This window comes from Barbus barbus (assembly GCF_936440315.1).
Source record: "Barbus barbus genome assembly, chromosome: 15".
NCBI lineage: Eukaryota > Metazoa > Chordata > Actinopteri > Cypriniformes > Cyprinidae > Barbus > Barbus barbus.
In genome coordinates this window covers 26186418-26210060 of record NC_136743.1, presented here as the reverse complement: position 1 = coordinate 26210060, position 23643 = coordinate 26186418, and the positions used below count along the sequence as shown (strand labels likewise).

Here is a 23643-nt window from a genome sequence, read left to right as displayed (position 1 = left end):
TGATAGATATGATTTCTGAAAGCAGAAACGAGATTTTAAATCTCAGTGAAAACAATGATTGATCCTATACTTACTAAATGCTTAAAAGTGAATGGCACGAAGATGTAAAACATTATTTACACAGTAGGCTACTGGGCGAAATAGACTACTAAAAATTCAAAATGAGTGTTATTGGTTATCTATAGGCTAGTAATTTCTACACGAGTTAAGTAATCTAACGTTTGAGATGAAAATGTACCTATTTATGGTATAATAATCATTATTGGTAGGCGTATGTATATCTTCATCTGCTTGCACCGGTTGGAGATAAAAAAAAAAAAAAAAATTGACACCTGAGCCAGGTAAATGAGTTTCTGGATGACGTCACGGCGTCCTGTAGCGCGCGTGCGCTTGGCCGTAGAGTTCATTGTCCTGCGCCTCAACGGCAAGAGAGTTTACAGTAGACCGGCATACCGTCTATTTCTAATCTACTATCCGTTGAATACTACCGCCTTTCACCCCTGGCTCGGTTTCGAAGAGTGGGAACAAAAAGGACACATTCAACAGGTTGATTTCCGTCCTTCAATGCTTTAGCTGACCGGCTCCCGTGTACTTCATTCCCCCTACGGACTTACAGGAGGAGCAAACATGCCTTTGGGACTCAGGAAAAAGAAAAACAAGTCGAAGGAAAGCTCGAACTTAGTGGAAAACGAGGAGGTCAGCGGACACGCAGGTGTCGGGAAGTCCGCGGTGAACGGTGGCGGACTGCCTGCTCCACCTGCCAACATGCGACCGAAACTGGTGTTTCACACGCAGCTCGCGCACGGGAGTCCCACGGGCCGGATCGAGGGCTTCACGAACGTCAAAGAGCTGTACGGCAAAATAGCAGAAGCGTTTAATTTAAATCAGGATGAGGTAAATGTCAACTTGTTAAATATCTCAGCGTGAACTCGAGTCGGTGCGTAGGCAGTGAGTCAGAAATGAATTACACAAACGAAGTTGCAAATCAAAAACCTCCTCGTGAACTTACAGAGCCTGGTGTTTGCATAAGGTGCGTCTTTCTGGGTACAGGGAACTGAAAATCGCTAGACGTCGTTGACATTTTTGTCTGATGATAACCAGCTTTGGTTTTCAGAAATAAGTTCTGGTTGTATTCTGAAAGTGGAACGTTTCGTAAAATAATAAAAAATAGTCAATATCAAATAGTGGTAGGCCTATTTGATATGATAAAAAGGAAATTATTTTAAAAATGTAGTTTAAAACAGGTGCCAAGTGCTTAGAATTATTATTATTATTATTATTCACACTGTTTTTGGGAATCACCAAGTAGAATGTTCAAAAATACTTTACCCGGACCTTAATTTCACCCAAGTGGTGTACACCGCCTTACTATAAACAAACTTTTCAAGCTAAATAATTTTTGAAAACATCATGAATACAAAAGTTATAAATATCAAGAAGTTTTCTTATTATTAATCCATTTGACCTTAAAACCTTTTCATAAAAAGATTAGTACTTAAAGACCATCGGGGTCTAAAGGGGTCCTCTCAGTTTTATGATGTTCTTGCTACATGATAGATAAGTAAGTATGATGATTACAACACATTGATGGTTCGTTTTATCCTTAGAATAAAAGCAACAACACTTTTTCTTTATTTTTGTTCAAGAATTTGCTTCTTCAAAAAACTTTTCTAGTTTAATCATTGCCATAGTTCCTGTGTTTTGTTGTTGTAGTGCAACAAAGGTGTTTTAAAGTAAATTATTAAAACATCATTAAAATTATTTTAAAAAATATTAAAAATTGTTATTAGCATTACTTCTTAATATAATTTTTACTAATAGATTATATAAAAAATAAGTGGTTTAACATTGACCCATATACATGATTTTAAAAGCACGACATAATTCAATTTTAGCTTATAATATTTGTAATCAAAATCTTTAAGGTGAAATGCCAACACTCTCTCATTGCAATTTATAAATGTTTTACATTTTGGTGAATTGGTGGCGAAGTCATATCTTAAAATCCACATCTTATTTGTATGTTTTTGGACAAATTTCTTACAAATTCAAATGAAACCACCAGCCCGTAAAATAGTTATGTTTTCTCAGGGTTGGGTTGGAAATGAATGTAATTATTCTCACTGGATGAATTTTATTATTTAAATTTTTGTCCAAGGATGTATCCAAGTTCTTGAATTAAGGTATTTGGAATTTAGATGGTTCTAAAAATTGGAGTTTGGTTATTGGAGATTAAAAATAGTTGTTGATATAGCATTATAGGCTTTTGAGTTCAGTGTATTTGATTCTGGGTGCTTTAAAGCAGTGCAGATACTTTCTAAATCGATAGAAAACTGAAAAAGTAAGAAAAGATTCTCCTAAGGCATCAGGTGCTAAAAATCCTTTTGGTAGTAATTGAAACTTTTATTCTTCAGAGTGTCAGTGAATAGTGTTGTCTGGCCTCTCATGTATCAGTTGGTCCTCATTTGAGAGAGTTTCCTAGAATAGTTGCTCTACTGAAAGCACTTAAGGGGGTTCATCCTAAAAACCAGTCAGACTAGTAACCGGGACTGTTTGGACAGACCTATCGGGTGTGTGGTGTTTAAAGGTCAGCTAACAGATGGATTTGATAGTAATCTGAATATAAATCACTCTGCGGCCTTGTGAATTTTAACCAATGCTGATACCTCAATACCAGCACAGAAATGGACCATTAATTATTTGCATGTTGAAATGGTGGGTTTATTGCAGGTCCTCAGAGGAAGTCCCTCACATCCTCTTACAGTGGGCACAACCCTAGCACATGATGATAAATCGCTCCGGCCTCTCCAGGGATGGAGGGAGCGGAGTAGTGCATACTGTGCAGCATTTCATTACTCTTTTGCCTGTGTTATCTATTGATTCTTAGTGCTGTCTTTACCAGGATGATTTTTTTAGCCAATGAAGTGGGTACTGTTTGGAAAGCCGTCATATGTTATTGATTGTTTGGTATACTTAAATTACTCCCAATCTCGTATCACCCAAGGTATTCAAACCTTGCCCTCATCGGCTTCATGAAAATAAGTATACCCGGTTAAAAGGGCAGTGTCGATTAGGTTAGACTGCCCTCTGTTAACATGTTAACACGTGTACAACATTCATTACCTTCCTATGCAAAATTAATGTGACAAAGAGACTCCTTTTGTCAAGTGACTGGCAGATTGAAGACAGACTTCTCAGCCATCCCTGTTGGTGGTTTAATACGAGTAAAAAACATTAATCTGTAATTTTACAGAACTTCCCTGGTCAAAGTCTGTTTATTACTATGACAGGTGAACTCTGTTGCACATGCTAGACTGCTTGACTACACAAGTGTCCTTTCATGGAGCTAACATGTCATTTGTTTAGCATTTGCATCCAGGTGCTGCTGTCTGGACACTGCGTTGTCTGCTCAACAGTCGGTTTTGCTTTCTATGTTTTTGAGTAGGAGTATTGGTTGATTGTTGTGTTATCTTTGAATTATCAGGCCTCACTAGACTAGAATGAACATTTGCTTTAGGCCTTCAAACTGCTGCATGTTTTGACTAGTTAATTTTACTTTATCTGCTCACCAGTTTGTGTTCTGAGCAAGTGTAGTCTGCGTTGATCTTCTCTTTGAAGTTCTTATTAAAACTAAAAATTTCTATTCGAGTGTAGCATTGCTAATGGAACTATAATAGGTGCCAGACAAGTTGCGATTTCTATTAAGACGGAAGAAAGCAGTGCTGTTATCACTGTGTTATTGTAAAATTCATTAAGCTGGACAGACAGCAGCTATATTGATTAGCATCGGTGTTATCTGGTGTGGCAGGTACACACAGTATATCTCTGTGTGACATCTGGATACTCTGTCATGTAAACTGTAGTTGTAACAATGGCCTCCAGTGAGGATATGTACAATCTAGATTCCTGTAATGCTTCATAGACAGTATCATCCATTTTAGATACTAGGCCAGTTCTCTGTAACCATTTGAAATCTAGCTAAACACTTAATTCCAGTTATGACTGATATATGGATAGATGGATTATTCAATGATAAGGTAAGGTTGTGTAAAGCCCAGCAGGAATATTAAAATTAGAAGGGAGTAAAGCATTTTATATTTTGCATATAATTTTTTTTAACCTATTTTAATGTCTATTAAAGACTTACAACTGGAGTTTGTGGCACTGAAAGTAGCTAATATAGACAAAAAATTATATTTATTCTGGGAAAATCACCAAAAATATTTCATTACTCTTGACTAGACAAACATTTGTGTAGTGCAGAATATCTTAGAAATATCCCACCCACCAACACCAGCAGCTACTAGCATTAAGGTTCATGACTAAGACATAGCAAAATCATATTGGCGATAGATAGATACATACATGCATACATAGATACATGCATACATAGGGTAAACGTACCCATTAAGCTCACCAAAATCTACATTGTGACATTTTTAGTGCACAAGATATTGGTTTCAGGACAAAAAGTTATGTGAAAGGTGCCATAGAATGCATTGATACAATATTTTAAATTGTTCTCTCATATCTACATAGAAGGTATGTGGCTTAGGTAAGGGCAAAAATTCTGCAGAAACAGTTTTACATGTCGATTTACAACCCTAAGATTTCTTCCCAGAATGAAACAGTCTGTTATTGGCTTATTTGGAAGGGTCGTTAATAATAATGTTGAGCTCAATGTTTCAAAGTGCGGCTCAATGTTGAGCTCTGCTCTGATTGGTTGTTTCACAGTACGGCTCAGTTCAGTAGATTACAGGAAGGAAACACAGGGAGAATATATATTTCAATACTTTCTTGCACAGCTATATCGTTGGGTAATTATACTGTAAATAAAATGCGGGCAACAGGGAGCCGCTATTAATATGCTGGGCATTGAAACTGCTTTGGAATGCACGATCGCGTTTTACTTTCAGTTTCGAGATTCACGATCGCATGAACTCTGTTTGTACTATGGAGCAGCAGTACTTACCACACATTTTACAAGATCAGATGCTTGTCAGTAGTGCTCAGGATATGCAAATCATTCGCCATCATCCTCAGGCATCTCTCCTTACTCTGTTTATGTGGTAAGTGAAATCTTATTTACTGTAATGTAACAGGCTACCGCTAGCAACGAGCTAGTGGCTCGCGTTATTTTATTAGAACGTGTTATTTGTTTTCCGTGCCTTTCTGAATACAGATACCAACCCATCCCTGCACAGCCTGGAACATAACATTTATTTCCATGATCTTCCATTTTCGCTGCTGTCCTCGCTCGTATTTCTTCACAATACCTGCCGAACTGGGCGGGTTTATGCAAATGTAGGGGGCGTAACTATCAGTGATCCCGACTATTACGTAACAGTCGGTGTTATGTTCTGATTCGCCTATTTTCAGTGGTCTTTTTTTATTCACGAGATTTACATAAGCAGGAGGAAACAATGGTGTCTGAGGCTCACTGTATGTCATTTCCATGTACAGAACTCTTATTATTCAACTATGCCAAGGTAAAGACAGTTTTCCATTCTATTGTACCTTTAAAATAAAATATCAATCTCACACACACAAATATTTAATTTTATTTTAAATGACAAAAGCATTTCAAGTAAGTGCTTCAAGTAAGTTCAGTACATTTGTGTACCCTTTAAGCACACCCCTGTTCCCTTTAAGCTCACATCGTGTTTTGTTAAAAATTATTGTTTAAGGAAATATTTTAAAGAATAATTGTAAAAAATTTTTTTTTTTTTGAAGGTACAAAGACAATCACAAAAAAACAACAACACTAAAATCAAGCAACAAGGCATACAATTTGATCAGTTATATATTCATAGTGAAGCATTGCAACATCAAGGCTAGTCCATGTTCACATTCTTAAGTCTAAGTAACACATTCAAAAATCAAATCAAACAAACCAATAAAACATTTAATTCATGGGGATGAACACAGAAACTAGCCTCATTATGACTAAACCTCTTGTTAAATGGTTGTTAACTTATCTCTAGTCTCTTAAGGCTGGAATACACTACATTATCTTTGCCCCGATTTTCCACAGATTTACAGTCTGGAAAAGTTTATGCTAGTTGCCAAAGATCAGAGCCAGTCTGCAGATTTGAGTTGACAGAATCCATACAAAGTCAAATAACTTAACTTAAAGTGACAACCATCAGTTAATATTTAAAATCTGTTAAAAATATTTATATAGACGTTCAGTGAGGAAGAGCTTAAAGATTTGTATTAAATTTCATGTAATCATTATTAAAATGACAGGATTTGTGCTAAATAAATACTCTAGGTCATGTCCAATCCAATCCAATTAAGTTCATACATATTTTAATATGAACAACTATTATTAACTATATCTATGAAATTATACTTATTCTTATTGATGTCACACACTGCTCCAGGTGTGTGTTCACTGCTGTGTGTGTGCATTTTGGATGGGTTAAATGCAGAGCACAAATTCTGATAATTAACTCGAATGTGTAGTTTATGTCGATTTGTTTGAATGAAAATCGTTTTTCTTTTTAACATCCGCCGACGCTCCCCTCTGAGCTCCTGTAGTTCCGAATGAGCTCAGACCTCAATGCGAGCGTCTGTTGTTGCAGTCTCAGCTATTTTGATGTCTGTCTCTTTAGTTTCGTTTTCAACTGTGAAACAACGGCCCGGAACAGTGTTGCCACATGTGGAAAAACTGATTACTGTTAAATAACTTCAGTGCGCATGTGCGTCCTGAGCGTACAAAGTACGCTTGTGATCCCCCCCTCCTCCCCGCAATCCACTGCATCCCGTGTACGGAAAAAAAATTACGTGTACTACGGAACTCCTTTAAGGGAATAAATACGAGATGTATATGAAAATATATATTTCAATACTTTGTCTCACAGTTTTATATAAAATTGCAGGCATCAGGGATTACGCCTGGCATTGAAACTGCTTTTGAATGCATGATAGCTTTTTAGTTTCACTTTCACTTTCAAGATTTGCCATCGCATTTACTGTAAATACTATGGAGCGGCAGTACTTACCACACATTTTACAAGGTCAGATGTTTGTCAGTGGTGCTGAGGATCTGCAAACCATTCGTCATCATCCCGCCAAAAAACAACCAACAGTCACTGATATTTAATGCTGTTGAATGTTTTGTTTGCAATGTATTGCATTGCATTGTATCGATTTAAATCGTAAATCGGATTTTTTTGTAAAAATATCGGGGATTTTGTTCTTAGGCCATATCGCCCAGACCTAGTATATAGTAACAAAAATATCAACTGGTTGAGACATCAAGTAGGATAATAAATTATTTTTTCTTTTTATAATCTGATCTCAACAATGGAAGTGTGCTTAATAGGTAGGCTAAGTTTACCCTACATACATACATACAATTAAAAGATGCATTACTATAATGAGAATTTAAAAAAATGCCTTACGTAAACTCTTTGGGGATATATTGACTTATATTGTCCCTACAAAGCATTGATTCCTAAATCATTTAACATGGTCTTCTTCGTGCGTATCTTCTGCCATTTTCATCTCACTTTCATTTAGAAGTCATTTACCAGCTTGTCATTTGTTGCAATACTTGTCACCCTGAAAGCAGAGGCTGATCCCGCTCAGGGTCATTATAAGGAATATAATTTATCAGTGTTGTAACATGTCCTTCAAGTACGTACTTGCTGTTGTCAGCTGAATGGAATGTATTCAAACACAACACAATTTCAGTTGCGCCTCTATTGAAACCCGTTTAGATGGTTATGTTGTAACTTCAGACGTCATAAAGGTTTGAAATGAGAGTGAGTAAACGATGACAGAAATGTAATGTTTTTAAGGAAACTTTCTCTTTAAGTGTCATGTTAAGTATGTTAAAAACAAAGTTGACCCAATTGAGAATTTCACTAGCGTGATCGACACTCTTCATTCACTGGGCGTAAACTGTGAAGTTTTTGAAAGCTTCCTTTACTTCAGCATTGTTAATGGTTACCTATGGAAAAATGTTGATGAGTCTTATTTTGCTGTTGTGAATGGATTTATGCAGTAATCTTTAAGCTAGCTGGTTAGTCAGTCGATGTAATGAATGATTTGATGATTCTAGTCACCTCATCAACAAACATGTTCATGTGGTGTGAAACTTGGCTGCTTCAGCATTTTGACCTGCTAAACTGTGTTATTCTTTCAAAGCCCAAACCCACACGTTTGTTCTTTTTTTGGGCTCATTTTAATTCTTGCTTAATCTTTAGGCATCGCTCCTTCATTCATTCATTCATTGTAATTAGAGCAGATTGCCCTGCCAAGACCCCAAAATAGCACCTGGTTGCCAAAGAAACGCTCTCCGAGATTTGTCCCACAATCCACTTTATTTCCTCAGAAGTATTGTAGTAGATTACTATAATCCTGTATATTGGCTGACAAGATTGTTTTGATCAGCTCTGTTGACTTCCTGCTTGTCTCGAGAATGTGATTCTGCAAAGGTCGGCCTGTCGCAATTCTGTCTGTGGGTGTGCCTCGTATAGAAGGTGAAACATTTGCCAGCTGAAGGAGGTTTTTTTCTCATTCGATGTGGGCGGGTACGTCACGGCGTAGCTGCTGAGGACGTCCTGTGTCTCTAAAAACGTGCCATGTGTAAGAGGAAGCATGATGCTAGTCGCTGCCTTGGTAACGCAGTGTAGGTGTCTGTGAAACCGCCCACCGATATGGCAAAGATCCGCCTCCCAGGCTGCCAGGGCGAAGCAAAGCTGGCCATCTAGTAGCCAACAGCCCTCTCCTTCCCCCCTCATGTCCCTAGGAAAGTTCCCTCTTAATCCCGGGCCTTTTGATAGGCTCCGGTAACCAGGGCAACAGTCTTGTACGCATGTCAGCTGATGTGTGTCCAAAGTGCCCGCAGTGGGCAAAAAAAGGGGGAGAAAACAAGTCGTCTTTGTTGGAGTGGCTGCTCCACCAAAGGTCGTTATAAAGCGCTGATATGGACTGATCTTTTCTCTTCCGTCTCTCATCAAATTGTGTCCAAAGGTTGTACTTGCCTGGAAAATGTGCTTATTTGTACATGTTTACAATCACGTTATCATGAAACAAATTGAATACTTTAGTCTTTCTTGAATTGCTATATGATACTACTAGTTTTCAGCAAGTATTGACTGACCCGACTCATCAGCTGTGAACCTTAAATCTGGGGTCTCAGGTTGCTATAGGTCTCATGTTTCCTTGCTGCTGCCAGGAAGTCACAGTGAAAGACATGATGCCAGATTTCTAGATGACTGACACCAGGGTGACTCCATCTGTCTGTGTGGATCTCTGCATTTGGAGGTCAACAAAACACTGTAACTGGATTGGCAGCATCATGGAAAGGCCTGGGCGGCAGAGCAAATAGCCTAACAATAGCATTGCATAAGTTCTTCTTGTATTCGTATTAAATTAAGATAAAGAGGATCCTACTGGATTAATTGAAACTCTTATTATTATTATTATTATTATTATTAATAATAAACAAATGATTATTATTTTTATTATTATTAAAACTCATGTTTGATTCTTTGCATCATTTTAGATATCTTGTCATCTTTAAGAGAAACTACATGTGTTTTACTGGAATAATGTTTTTCAACTGGAGAGTTGTAGGACATAATTTTGGGAGCTGAAGAAGTTGTACAGTCCTGATAGATTTTTTTTTAAAATTCCTTATAAATACAGGGAAATTTTATTGATAATCATATTTTTCTTTTTTCACTCTGTGTTCTGAAAGGTAATATTTATGTTGGACACAGGCCTTAAAGGGACATGAGCAAACAAAAAAAAAGAGAGAGAGAGAGATGGGGGGGAATTATTTTTGCGAATGAATTAATATGTTCCCGTGAGAAACTTTGTCTTTTCTTGCAATTCGTTTGTGAGCAAAAGCTAAGTTTCAGAGGAACGAGGAACACTTTAGTGAGAAATGCAGGTGCTTTGCAGTTTCTCTGGAGAAGTTCTCTGGAAAGTTTTTCAAGAGATCCCAAATGTTTTTGAGTGAATGCAAAGTTTGGTTACACTTGATTTTGATGGTCCATTTTAGGCATTCTACAGCAAGTATAAATAGCTTTGCAAGTACATGGCAACTACAGCAGTAATAGCAGACTGTTAGGTTATAATAGAATAAGTTGATATATTTGCAAAGTTACTTATAGTCATTAGAGTATGTGTTTGGGACCATCACAATAAAGTGTCAGCAGATAGTCCAGCAGACAATCCAGTAATACTCTAAAGACTGACAGTTGACATGTAGTTGCAAGGTTACTTATATTTAGTAAAAATGTCTATCAAAATAAAGTGTTACTCAAAGTTGTTTTTACAGGGGTCATGAAATGTCTCCTGAGGTGCGCTTATAATGTTTTGTTCTCATTAAAAACAAAAACATATGTAAATAAGCACACAATCACAAGATTATTATGTAATGGTCATGAATCGTTTTGACAATGTTGTCATCTGTACACAAAACTTTTCAAAAACTCCCTTTTTTAACAGTTTTTACTACGTTGTTGTCGTGTAAGTACTGTATACCTTTAAACTGGGGAGTTACGTCTGAGTTTTGAAACTTTCAGTATGCTTTTATTCTAGAGTAACATTTTATGTGTAGGCTAAATATCAGGAACATTTTGATTCTTCATTTCATGATCCCTTTAAACAACAAATGAACATTTTATATTTCTGGCTGTGAGATCAGCTACTAAACTAAGTTTAGTACATTTGCATAAATCCTCAATGTTCTCATTGTTCTCTGACTTTAAAAACTTGCCATCTCATAGTTGAAACTCTCCTCTCGATGTATTACAACAGATCCTATTTTGCACACTCAACACCCACAAAATTGACATGGAAAAGCTGCTGGGAGGGCAGATAGGACTGGAGGACTTCATCTTCGCTCACATAAAAGGACTCAAAAAGGAGGTGGAGGTGTACAAATCTGAGGAGGCACTTGGGCTCACCATCACAGACAATGGAGCTGGATACGCCTTCATAAAGGTAGACTCACAATGACGCTTTCGTTAGATCAGGGTGTTATTTTGGGATGCCGCCCCTTTAGCAGTGTAATTAGTTTTCCAAGTGCAGTTGTCATAGCTTGTAGTACTAGCACTGCCCATGTACAGATACTGATTTGCATGTTTTTGAAAGTAAACAAATGTAATGCTTGAAGAGTATTTTTTGATTTTCTGCAAATTGTAAGATATCCCTGTGCACAAATAAAAATGATATTTAATCTCTTGTCTGCTTTCAGTTTAGCCAGGCTTTGATTGAGAAAAGTTAATCATTTAATTTAGAAGAAAGCCACACTGTGTTTGTAAAATCTACTCTGAATGCTGGATTTGTATCTTCAAAGCAAAGTGCTAGTTGTGTTTTAGGCCCATTTTTTATGCGTATTATTTTAAGCCTAGATAATGGTTAAAGTGCACCAAAAATACATTTGTTCAGTTGCTACTTTAACATGTTAACAAAAGTTATTATTAAATATGAAGCGTGTCTGTTTTTCCATTTGGCAGCGTATCAAAGAGGGCAGTGTGATGGATGGGGTAAAGGTGATCTGTGTGGGAGATCATATCGAATGCATTAACGGAAAGAACATCGTTGGAATGCGGCATTTTGAGGTGGCGCGAATGCTGAAGGAGCTGCCTAAGGATCAGTCCTTCACCATCAAACTCGTGGAGTCCATGAAAGCCTTCGGTTTGTCATTCATTCTTGTTGAAGTACTCATTTTGTCTGTATATTGTATGGGACTGATGTATGCAAAAAACAAAAAATAAAAATCTAGACAGTAGAGTGCAACAGTAGTTTCTGAACGAAAAATCCCACTTATATTTTCAATACAGAAGTGTATTTTTAACAATATAGTCTTATAAGACTTATATTATTACTTATATTTGCTTAGTCTTATAATCTTATACGACAGACTGCTCTTGAGCTCTAAGGTTGATAAGTGATGGTATTTGCCTCTGAAGAAGCCAAAAGTCAATGATTTTAATTTCATTTTTAAAGAAAAATGTTTAATTGCTGAATTCCGTATGAAGAACTACACTACCCATAATCCTCAAGAGAGATCCACCAATCAGAGAAGACATGGCAATGAGTACTGCAGCAAGAAAGCTTGGAAAAAAACTTGCTATTGACATTTTCGAGACTTAAACTAATTTGATGTATTTGACGTTATATACTTAAATTTTCTTTACATAATTCGCCATACTTGATTAGAAGTTAACTGCCTTATGACGCTTAAAACTGAAGTTAACTGCCTTAAAACTGTCTTTTTGCGTAATTTCCACGTTTGTAATGTTGTAATTGATATCCAAGCTTCTTGTTTGATTCAAGACTTAGAACTTTTTATTCCAAATGGAAAAAGATGTATTAATAAATTCTAGAACTGTTATTGTTACTGTTATCCCTATTTCTGTGCATTATGTGATCTATGAAATATTACTGTGTTGATAAATGTAGATTTAATGTAAAAATGTTCTTTCACTTGGCAGAGATGCTTGAACCAAGGTCAAGAGGAGGCGGAGGCGGAGGCAAATCGTCAGGAGATGGCAAGATAGGCACAGGCAGGGAAACCCTCAGACTGCGCTCCAAGGGTCCTGCAACAGTCGAGGAGATGGTAACTGTGTTTTCTCTATGTTGCGATTCTGAGTTTATATCTTGCAATTCTGACACATTTTTCACAATTGTAATTTCAAGATATAAACTCAGCGTTGCAAGAAAATTAAGTCAGAATTGTGCTACGAAAACTCAATTCAGAGAAAAAAAAAAGTAAGAATTTTGAGATAAAATTGAGCTTTCATTTCATATTTCATGGTGGAAACAGTCTTATGTAATAACAACACACACACTGATAGTATTAAGAGTCATGATGACTTTCAATTGAGTAGTATATCTAAAGCTTTTCTCTTACGCTACAGCCCTCAGAGTTTGAAGAGAAGGCAGTGAAGAAAGTGGATGACCTTCTTGAGAGTTACATGGGCATTCGAGACACTGAATTAGGTGAGATTTCTGTAGTGTTTCACATCATGGAGTGTAGCCTACATCTTCATTTAAGGATTATATTTTAATATGAACATTTTACCTTGTGAACTTCTTAGTTTTTTTAGTATTGTTTCTGTTGATATTGTGTGAAATTGTATTGTCAATGTTTCTTTTCATGCCTGCGTTATATTTTGTGAAGCACTTTGATCTGCATATCTTATAAGTGCTATACAAATCTATGTTGATTATTATTTTTGAAAGTGTGTTTTAAAACAATACAATAGATTTGGGGTCAGTAAGATTTTTTAAGTTTTGAAAAAAAGTCTCTTATGCTCAAGTCTGCATTTTATTGCTCAACATGGTTAAAACTAATATACATTATGTTATAATCTTTGATGAATTAAATAGAGAATATTCAAAAGAACAGCATTTAATTGAGATGGAAATCTTGTTAATCATTGTAAGTGTCTGTACTGATAATTTTGATCAATTTAATGCATCCTAACTGAATAAACCTAAATTAAAAAATAAATAAATATAAAGGAAAAGAAGAAAAACTTTTGAATGGTAGTGTGCATTTTATGCACTTTTAACATCTTCATTGCTTATGTAAAAAAAATAAAAAATTATAATATATATAATAATTTGGTATGGGTGCTGAAGTGACTTTTGCAATGGTTTGTTGCATTAACAAATATTACTAAAAAAGTGTCAGGCTCTAAGTTTTGCAAAACGAGATGACTGTATCCTCCTCCTCCTCACTTCTGTACAGCCGCCACGATGGTCGAGGTGGGCAGAGATAAGAAGAACCCTGATGAGTTTGCCATGGCTCTGGACCAGGCTCTTGGTGACTTTGCCTTCCCAGATGAGTTTGTGTTCGACGTTTGGGGAGCCATCGGTGACGCTAAACAGGGACGGTTTTAAGCGCTGCTACACACACACACACACCACACATTAAAACAAGTGAGCTAAAATCAAGAGCATCCTGTTCAGAGTCATGCAGTTTATTGCTGGCATGCTGAACATTTGAATTTATGTGATTTGACAAAAATATTTTTATAAATACAAATAAATAATAAACAGAAAATAATAGTAAATATCACCACTGTATTTTTCTTCACATAATACATTCTCAAGCCTTTCAAAGAGCTTCAACAGCAGTTAGGCACCAGGATGACGATGAGAATCTAGATAATTTATTTCTATGTTTTAGAATTTATAGTTTATATAAAAAAATAAAAAAAAGGGAAAGGGTGATGTTTGAAACACTCTTTAGCATAGAGATAATTTTGTATAGAATAATGGATATACATCAATTGTCTTCTTAGAGCTATTTTAGACTTTAATTTATTTAATAAAGTGATGAAACATTTGAGAAATTGCAGCTTCAGTGGCTGATCGTCATATTTTAGTCAATTCAAAATATACACATTAAAACATGGTCATAAGCTGTCATGTACCCTTAAAAATAGTGCCAACCAGTTAATTAAAAAAAATATCACAAATGAATTGGTCACTTCGTTGATTGTATTGTTATTAGTTTATTGTAAAATATAAGCCATAAGGGATCACTTTGTATGATATATGTATGTTTTTGTGTGCCTTCACTTTGTGTTGTCAATGTAATTTTGTATGAACAATTTCTATTGTGCTCAAATCACAGGTTTTGTCTTTGCTTGTTTTTTCACATTTATTAAAGGTGAAAAAGGATGCATTAAACTGCATTTGCGAATTTGATCTTTTTAAGCTGATCTACAGCAGGTAAGATTGCTGCTTATAATTCAAACCACAGCATGTCATGTAATTCTTATTTACAGCATTGAATTATGCTCAGAATGTTGTTGCACTGGGGTTTGACTTACTGCAAACACCACCTATAGCAAAGTAGTTTGCATTTTCCGTTTCACAGTGGAACAGAAGGACTATCTGGATAATGACTGCCCCCTGCTGTAGCACCAATCATGAGGTTGTGGTTTGTGTAATAGCCCTGTCAGGCTCAACAGCTCCATAATGTGAAAGTAGGATATGAATAAAAAAATAGTTATGAGTTATCCTTTAATTAATACCAATGAAACAAATCGTTTTGATATGCATTTACACTACCAAAAAAATCAAATAAATGGGGTCTGTAAGATATTTTCTTTTTTTTTTTCAAAAAAATAATCTCGCCAAGGCTGCACGTATTAAGAAATAGGTTCAAATGAACAGCATTTATTTGAAATAAGTCTTTAAGTCTTAAATTATACATCTTTACCATCACTTTTGGTAAACTTAATGCATCCTTGATGAATAAAAGCATTAATTATAAAAAAAAAAATACACAAGTTCTTTGAACAGTAATTTATGGATCATTTTATATGAAACACTTTTTTGTTTTACAAATGGGTTATCAACTTTTTATTGATTTTATTAAATTCTATTGTGCTCAAATCCAGTTTTAACACCATGCAGCACATCATTATTTCATTTTGCACTAATTAGACTATTTCGATAGTTCCATTAAGTACCTTTTGGAAACTTATTGCTAAAATAATAGATTTAAGTATTGGTCACTCTACTCTAAGTTAACACTGAAATAACTATATTCCAATATTTTATATCAACTTTATTTGTAGCCTCATTTTACATATTGGTAAAAAATACAGTATGGCAACAGACAATTCCCTCTCAATCCCAAAAGAGAGATAAAAAAGAAAAACGTACCAATTCACATTTCAGGCATTAATTCACAGGTATTGTCAATAGTAAAAATCTGTCTTTAAAATGAAAGGTGACTCCATATATTGAAGACTAAAACTTGGCACGTTTAAGAGATAATGTTAGCTTTTCTAATAACTTTTAACATAATAGAACTGGTACGCTCATGAAAACATACTAGTTTTTAGGTGGGTACAGTTTGGGGATTATAAAGCTCTTCATAAAAGTGACTGGGTAACTGGTTCAGTTTTACCACAGCTTGCAAGATATGGCTTGGAAGCACATGACAATTGCATTACTGGCATGTTTCTTAAAAAACACAGTGCCTTAAGAATGCAGTCAAGAGGGGCGATTGTTTTCAACATGAATAATCAATATGGACACGTCAGCTTTGAATTTCTGAAATGCATGACGAAAAAAAAACCTTTAGCACCCTTTGTGACATGGACAGGAAGTATGCTTTGGTTCTCAAAGTAATAAGTCAATCTACCGCAAGCTGCGATACTTGGAAATGTAATCCGTAATGCATTATAAATTCCTTCATTTTTGAAGCTTGTCTTGTGCTATAGCATATCAAATGAAACAACGGGAGGCGGAGTTGAGGTTGGAGATGGATGGATGGATCTAATGTGGCCAGCAAGGTGATGCAGTATTCTGGCTGAGATCTTTCCATGCAGCTTCTGCCCTTCTTAGAGTTCATCCCCGATGTGAGCGGTCTTGAAGGCATCTCCAGTCAGCTTGTCTTGAGCTTCCTTCATGCTAGCCACAACTGCACACAGAAGAGAAATGTGGTCAAGGAACATCTCACTCGTTTTGTTCACATTGCACCTAAAATCTCATTTGTTTTTCAAATTCATCTTTAGACTAGACTGCACACACAGTCAGTCCTGTTTTGCATTTGAAGCAAAGCAAGCAAAAACGTTTCATTTCAAACACAGATCAAGTCAATACATTGCATTATTTATGGTCATGCAAATAATGCACTGTATTGTAATATAATAACATTTTTCAAAATACTGTATATTATTTTAGCAAAATGTGTTGCGTTATAACTCCTGCGTTTCAATTATACAACAGTAAGATTACAGAAGTAAAAATTTCTTTTTTTTTTCAATGAGGAAATTAGAAACCTTTAAAGACAGACCTACTGTAAGCTCAGAGGTTGTTTATATGAGGTATATGCTTTTGTTGATGCCATCACGTCGCATTATTGAAGTTATGTTTTAAATAATGGGGTTTAACAGCAGAATCTCTAGTGAAAATCTATATTACCCATTGGGCTGTAAAGAAAATTCCACCAGAGTCGTAGTCAACAAATCATGCCAAATGAATATATTTAATCAGTCTACTCTACTGTTGTCATAATTAAATATTTAAATATATATGCATATTTTGCAATAAACGTAAAATATATTGTTTAAAATATAGGTACACAATCAACAACTTTAAATGGATAGTTCTATATTCTCCAACATTTTTAACTTTGTCATTAGCTACAGTATCTCACAAAAGTGAGTACACCCCTCACATTTCGGCAATCAGTTTAGTATATCTTTTCAAGGGACAACACTATAGAAATGAAACTTGGATATATTTTAGAGTAGTCAATGTGCAACTTGTATAGCAGTACAGATTTACTGTCCTCTGAAAATAACTCAACATACAGCCATTATTGTAAAAGAAGCTGGCAACAAAACTGAGTACACACTAAAGTGATGACAGCTATACATCGTTTAACCATGCAAAGCCACATGTCCTATTCATCATGTTCATGTTTTTGTCTGCTTGTCAGGACCATACAAATTTGTGTATCTTGTTTTAGAGCAGTTAAAATGTGGTTCTTTGTGTATAATTCTCTCATACTGACCATGTCAAATGCAGAAGCTGGCTTCAAAAAACAGACGCATGAGTGCTGCCAGCATTGCTTTAGAGGTTGCAGAAGTGGAAGGTCAGCTTGTCAGTGCTCAGACCATACGCCACACACTGCAACAAGTCGGTTTGCAAGGCCATGGTCTGGGGCGGCACGACTACTGCTGGTACTGGGGAGCTGGGGTTCATTGAGGGAAACATGGATTCCAACATGAACTGTGACATTCTGAAGCAGATGATGATGCCCTCCCTTCAGAAAGTGTTTTCCAACATAACCACCCCAAACACACCGCCAAGATGACAACTGCCTTGCTGCTGAAGGTGAAGGTGATGGAGTGGCCAAGTATGTCTCCAGACCTGAACCCTATTGAGCACACGTGGGGCAACCTCAAGCGGAAGGTGGAGAAGCACCATGTGTTTAACATCCAACAGCTCTGTGATGTTATTGTGGAGTGGAAGAGGATCCCAGCAACAGCCTGTGCAGCTCTGGTGAACTCCATGCCCAGGAGGATTAAGGCAGTGCTAGATAACAATGGTGCTCCTACAAAATATTGACACTTTGGACACAGTTTTGACATGTTCACTTAGGGTGTACTCATTTTTGTGAGCCAGTTATTTGGACAATAATGGCTGTATGTTGAGTTATTTTTAGAGGACAGTAAATGTCTACTTCTATACAAGCTGCACACTGACTACTCTAAAATAAGTTTCATTTGTGCAGTATTGTCCCTTATTGAGAAGATATACTAAAATTGTTGCTGAAATGTGAGGGGTGTAGTCACTTTTGTGAGATACTGTATATATATATATATATATATATATATATATATATATATATTAGGGCCGGGACTTTAACGCGTTAATTTAGATTAATTAATTACACAAAAATAACGCGTTAAATTTTTTTAACGCATTTTAATCGCACTTATTTTTGCACCGCGGAACGTTTCTCACTGGATGAGTTTCGGCGGACCGATTATACTGGAGCACCAACTAGCGTTCTCAATTCCAAGAACGCAAAGAACGGACTTGCGTTCTCGTGGAGACCGGTCTTGCCAAGCTTCCTTGGAAGAACGAACTCGAGTCGGAAGGACGCGAGAACACAGAACGCACACTTATGAGAACTGAGATGTACTGCTTTCTTGCTTAACTGACCGCATAGTCTCAGCATAAACAGCGACCAATGAACAATAAATATTACAAAATGTCATAACTTATTAAAACATTTCATACTATTATAGATATTACTTTCATATAATTGTATTGTTTTATTTTACAGCGTTATATGTTTTACTGTTAAGATTCATTTTAATATGCCAATAAAAATGCAGACTTTCTCCGGGTCTTATAACTTTATTAAAATTAACCAAAACAAAACGATAAATGTTTATTTTCAACTTGAAGAGCCGTTAAGTATTTGTGAGAGCGACTTTAAAGCTTACAGGCTTCCGTACACCGGCCACCCACAGCGTTTTCTGGGATTTCTAACGGCTCGATTCTCTCAAGTCTGCACTCGATGCATCCTCAGTTTCAAGAACATATCCGGGCACTTTCATGCATCCTCTGTACTTGCGTTCTTGAGAATTGGAACTGAACTTCGACGGTTAATGATGACGTAGAACGAGAACACAAGGACGCAAGATGGCTGAAGAACACATATTGAGAAACAGCCAAAAACAAACCACAGTGAACATGGACAAAGAAGCTGATGAGACCGCTTTGGTTGGCCCTGTGGATGGGAAATTTAAAAATCCATATAAAAAAAACTTACTTCTCACTGTTCTCAGGTCAAATATTTATATGCGATTAAAATGCGATTAATTTCGATTAATTAATTACAAAGCCTCTAATTAATTAGATTAATTTTTTTAATCGAGTCCCGGCCCTAATATATATATATATACATATACACACACACATATAAACATGTAGCGCCCCCTACCTTTCTGAACTAGAAATTTGTAAGGAGCAGCACCAGGTTCAGAAACTAAATGCCTTATGTTGTTGGATTAAGGCCCCCCTCTCTGACTACTCTATACTCTTTTCCTTACTATATGTGTTGTCTGAATAAAGATCTCTTTAACTTACTTTTGTGTATGGGCTCTACTTCAATAAGACGTATTCCCCAAAATACAACAATACTCACAAACTAATAAAGGGAGGATTTAACAAATAAAGATATGCAATTTAATGAAACAGTAATTTGAAATGATAATGCAAAATACTTAGATGCTCAAATTAGAGGAAATACGGAGTTACAATTTACCTGAAACCACTTAACACCCAACGGCTTTTACACTTATGACAGTGTACACAGTTTACCAATGACACAGTAAATGTTTTGGTTAGTTTCAAGTATGACAGCGTCCTTAAATGAGCGAATAACTCAAACTTAACTCTGCAGAAAATATCCTCTATGTAACAATGTCAACAGAATTAAACATTAATCACCAGTGGGCCCACACAATCACAATCAAATGTTATGACATCGTATGTCACAATTGTAAACTTACTGTGAACCTTTAAAGTACGGTCTAAAATATATATGGTCTTTTTTATAAAATACATTTTATACATTTAAGTACTTGAATATTTCCCCCTTTACTCGTACCGCACAAAAAGTGGTTCAATAATGTTGAATGTTATAGGGACTGATTATTGCAAATGCAGATCTGGGTGTTCTGTAGTGTGTTCTGGTTAAACTATTTTTATTTACTTATTTTTTGCTAAGGTTTGCATATGGTGGTGTGTTCTTAATGACAGCTTTCCTAAACATATATCCTATTCCTAAAATAAGAAATATCCCAGTATATCGCCTTGCTTACAGTATCGCAATATAACGCATCTCAACCCCTGTATCGTGATACGTATCGTATCGCCAAATTCTTGCCAATACACAGCCCTAGTGATTTATTTGTATTTTTTTCAATTCCTTGTTTTTATTGTTGTGATTATTTTTTTAATGACTATTTTACTTAAAAAGCACTTTGAACTACCACTGTGTAAGAAATATGCAGTATAAATAAACTTGCCTTGCTTATATGTAAGGGATAACCAACCGCTAGCCATGCATTAAACGATTTTAAATGCACGACGCAAAGTCCGACATATATATATATAAACATAAGTATATGTATTATGTTTATGTGTATATGACTTTTTCTTGGATGTGATTTTTTACCTTGATCTGCATTGCTGTAGAAGTACTTGTAGTTGGGGTTCCCATTCTTGTTCGTGATCTCAGAGTGGACTTTACCAGTGGGATCTACCAAAGAAGAAAAAATATTTTTCCATCTATGTTGTGATAGTCACCTTGATCATTTACTGACACCTTGGGGTGTGGATGTAGCATCACACAAGAGTAAGACGTTATGCTACTGATGGTATTGTAGAATCACACTATTTAAACGTAACGTGTTTCTGCAATTCGGCAACTGTCCCGTAACAGGATGGTCACCGGGATAAAAGGAGTCATATTCTTCTGGTTATGTGGTAAAAACATAACCAGTGACTACCTCCACAAAAAAGGGCTTTTATTAGGCCACTAATATCTGAAGGACGAAACTACCTTTAAATAATGGTTGATGTTCTAAACGAGTGCATTTGCTTAGGTTTGTTTATGTATATGACCTACCAAGGAAAAGTATTCTTGGAATGTAACCCCCATCTGGGCTGAAGGCCTCATCTTTTGGCTCGTCTTCATCCTATAGCCACATAGGACATGTAATGAGAAATATAATAACACACGTACTTGACAATATGTTTATTACTATATGTGGTTTCAGCAAAAAAAATAAAAAATACAAGAAAATATTACAGGGAAAAAGCATACAGAAAAGAAAAAGAAACCTTTATATTAATAACCATCTAACCCTCTCTGACAAAATTTAAATATGCATTTTGTGAAAAGCATAAAGTAAATAATGAGAAGAGGAGCTCCTTACCTCCAAGTTAACCATGACAAAGTTGTGAGCCAACTCAGAGATGTCCTTTGATTCAGCAAACTTGGGCTTTAATGCTAAAGTTATTTTTAAAACATCATAAATCATCTGTACACTTTGAGGTAACAGAATAAGCCATTCATACATCACAAAAAACAACCGTTCAACATTTTTTTTTTTAATGAAAAAAAAAAGTTATTTTTAAATTGTAGTAATTTAAATAACAGTATTACGGTTTGTATTTAACAATATAAAAAATAATAATAATTTTTAAAAAATTTACTAACTCCAAACTTTTGAATGGTAGTGTATTTCAGTTCTTATGACAGATATTAATTATATATATATCATTAAGCTGCACACTGTCCAAAGACCCAACCAGCATCATACCTTTACAGGCTCCACACCAAGTCTTGTGAATAATGACCATCAGAGGGAGTCCGCTGGAACAAGATCACAATTACATTTGTTAAATCACTGTTTTTTGAGCAAATTTTTTGATGAAGCTGATTAGCCCTTTGAAAGGTGTTTTTCAAATATGATACAGCAGGCTTTTTAGAGTTAAGTGCCTGAACAGGCCTGCCTTTTATACAATGTTACAAAATACAAAGAACATTGAAGGACAAGATCACACCACATGTACCTTGCTTCTGCCTCCTTCTTCCCATCTTCAAGGCTCCGCCAGTTAATATGGTCCCCAAATCCTTGAATACATATAAATCCATTTCAGAAATGTAACATGATACATCCGGATAGGAACAAGAGTACCTGTTGGAACAAGCCACGACTGCATCCACAGAACAAAGAGATCTGCAGCAATGCACCTGTGATCAGTCTTTAGTCCGATACACAATATAATGACAGAGGCGTGAGTTTACATCTAAATAACGTTACATCTGATCATTTATGATCATTATTCTTAATTGCGGCTGCAAAATCCCATCAACTGAGGTTTAGAATGAGCTCAGTATTTAATTAAACATACTCTATCACTTATATGGGAACAGATATAATACTGTATTTAGCAATAGACATTTAGCCTTACTGAGATGTATTTCGGTCAATCGGGAGTTACATTAGATCCGTGTTCCGGGTCAGAAGCCGGGGGTCTCGCACGGCTAGCGTTGATAAGGATTATTTGCTCAGAAGTATAAATTTATAGAAATTTTTACCTCGTCCTTTGCCATCGGCTAACACCTCTCCGAAATGTGACGCGATAAAAACCAGTATAAAAGAAACCAGGGCAATGCTGTATAAAGACGACTGCATTTTCATTCCGACGGTCTTTAGCCTCGGCTGCCTGCCTGGATGTGGCGGAAACCGCTGGGTCCTAAATTCTGCCGGGTCACAGGCAGCAGGAGCGCGTGGATGACGTCAGATGCGGCATGCGGCTCAGCCTCGGCTCATTTTTTGTGAAGCGCTCCTGTTCAAGACGCAGAAAGCGCATCAAGTTTGTTTTCTTTTTTTTATAAAATAACTATCTTTTGTTGGTATTGTGAGTGCACACAAATACAAGTAGACCCTTTACAGGTCCGAATGATGTAACTTATTACACTTACCTTTATCAAAAAAAAAAAAAAAGAGGTAAGTAGCTAATGATCTGGATGTGTACAAGAGAAGATGGGATCTTTGCGTCGCTGGTTTTCCGGAGAAAGCAGGAGAGGACGTAAAGCAGATGATCATCGACCTCTTCAGCCAGGTCTCCCCGAGCATCGCTGCAGATCTACCCCGTGGAGTTGACATCGCTCATATGCTGGGACCTCGTTCTGCTGCGGAAACATCCTCTCGTCGCATAATTGTCTTATTTTCGTCAAAGTTTGGAGAGATGCCAAAACGTCCGTCCTTCTCAGGGAAAAGATCAAGATCTTCGAGGATCTTTCACAGAAACACAAGGATGCAAGATCTCTCCCGTGGCCGACGGTAGAGAAGGCGAGACAGGAAGGAAAGAGAGCTGGCTTTCACGGTCCATTTGCAGTGATTGAGACTAAAAGAGTGACCGCTAAAGACGTAGCCAACACATGTTGGCAATGCTTTATTCAACAAGCAACTGTTTCTTCTGAATGATTAGCTTGATAAGTGTAGATTTTTTTATATATATATATATATACTTATGAGTTTTTTTTTTAATCTATTTATTTATTTTATAATTTATGTTTTTTCTTTATTTTTATACTTATGTATT

General features: G+C 36.2%; 2 protein-coding genes across 2 annotated transcripts; one reads left to right on the top strand and one right to left on the bottom strand.

Annotated features, from left to right (window-relative positions):
• Positions 1–359: 359 nt before the first annotated feature.
• On the top strand, positions 360–14678 carry LOC306881062 (PDZ domain-containing protein GIPC1-like). The gene is made up of 6 exons (XM_079434961.1): positions 360–894; positions 10783–10968; positions 11484–11664; positions 12465–12589; positions 12891–12972; positions 13727–14678. Exons 1-6 carry the CDS (start codon positions 628–630, stop codon positions 13876–13878), a joined length of 993 nt encoding a protein of 330 aa, XP_079291087.1. The 5' UTR covers positions 360–627; the 3' UTR covers positions 13879–14678.
• A 461-nt stretch (positions 14679–15139) lies between these two features.
• On the bottom strand, positions 15140–23441 carry LOC306881063 (thioredoxin domain-containing protein 12-like). Its single transcript, XM_079434962.1, has 8 exons — positions 23021–23441; positions 22634–22884; positions 22105–22165; positions 21852–21904; positions 21465–21538; positions 21155–21224; positions 20702–20785; positions 15140–16420 (listed from the first exon to the last, which is right to left on the bottom strand). The coding sequence occupies exons 2-8, from the start codon at positions 22734–22736 to the stop codon at positions 16341–16343; spliced, it is 525 nt and encodes a 174-aa protein (XP_079291088.1). The 5' UTR covers positions 22737–22884; positions 23021–23441; the 3' UTR covers positions 15140–16340.
• Positions 23442–23643: the final 202 nt, after the last annotated feature.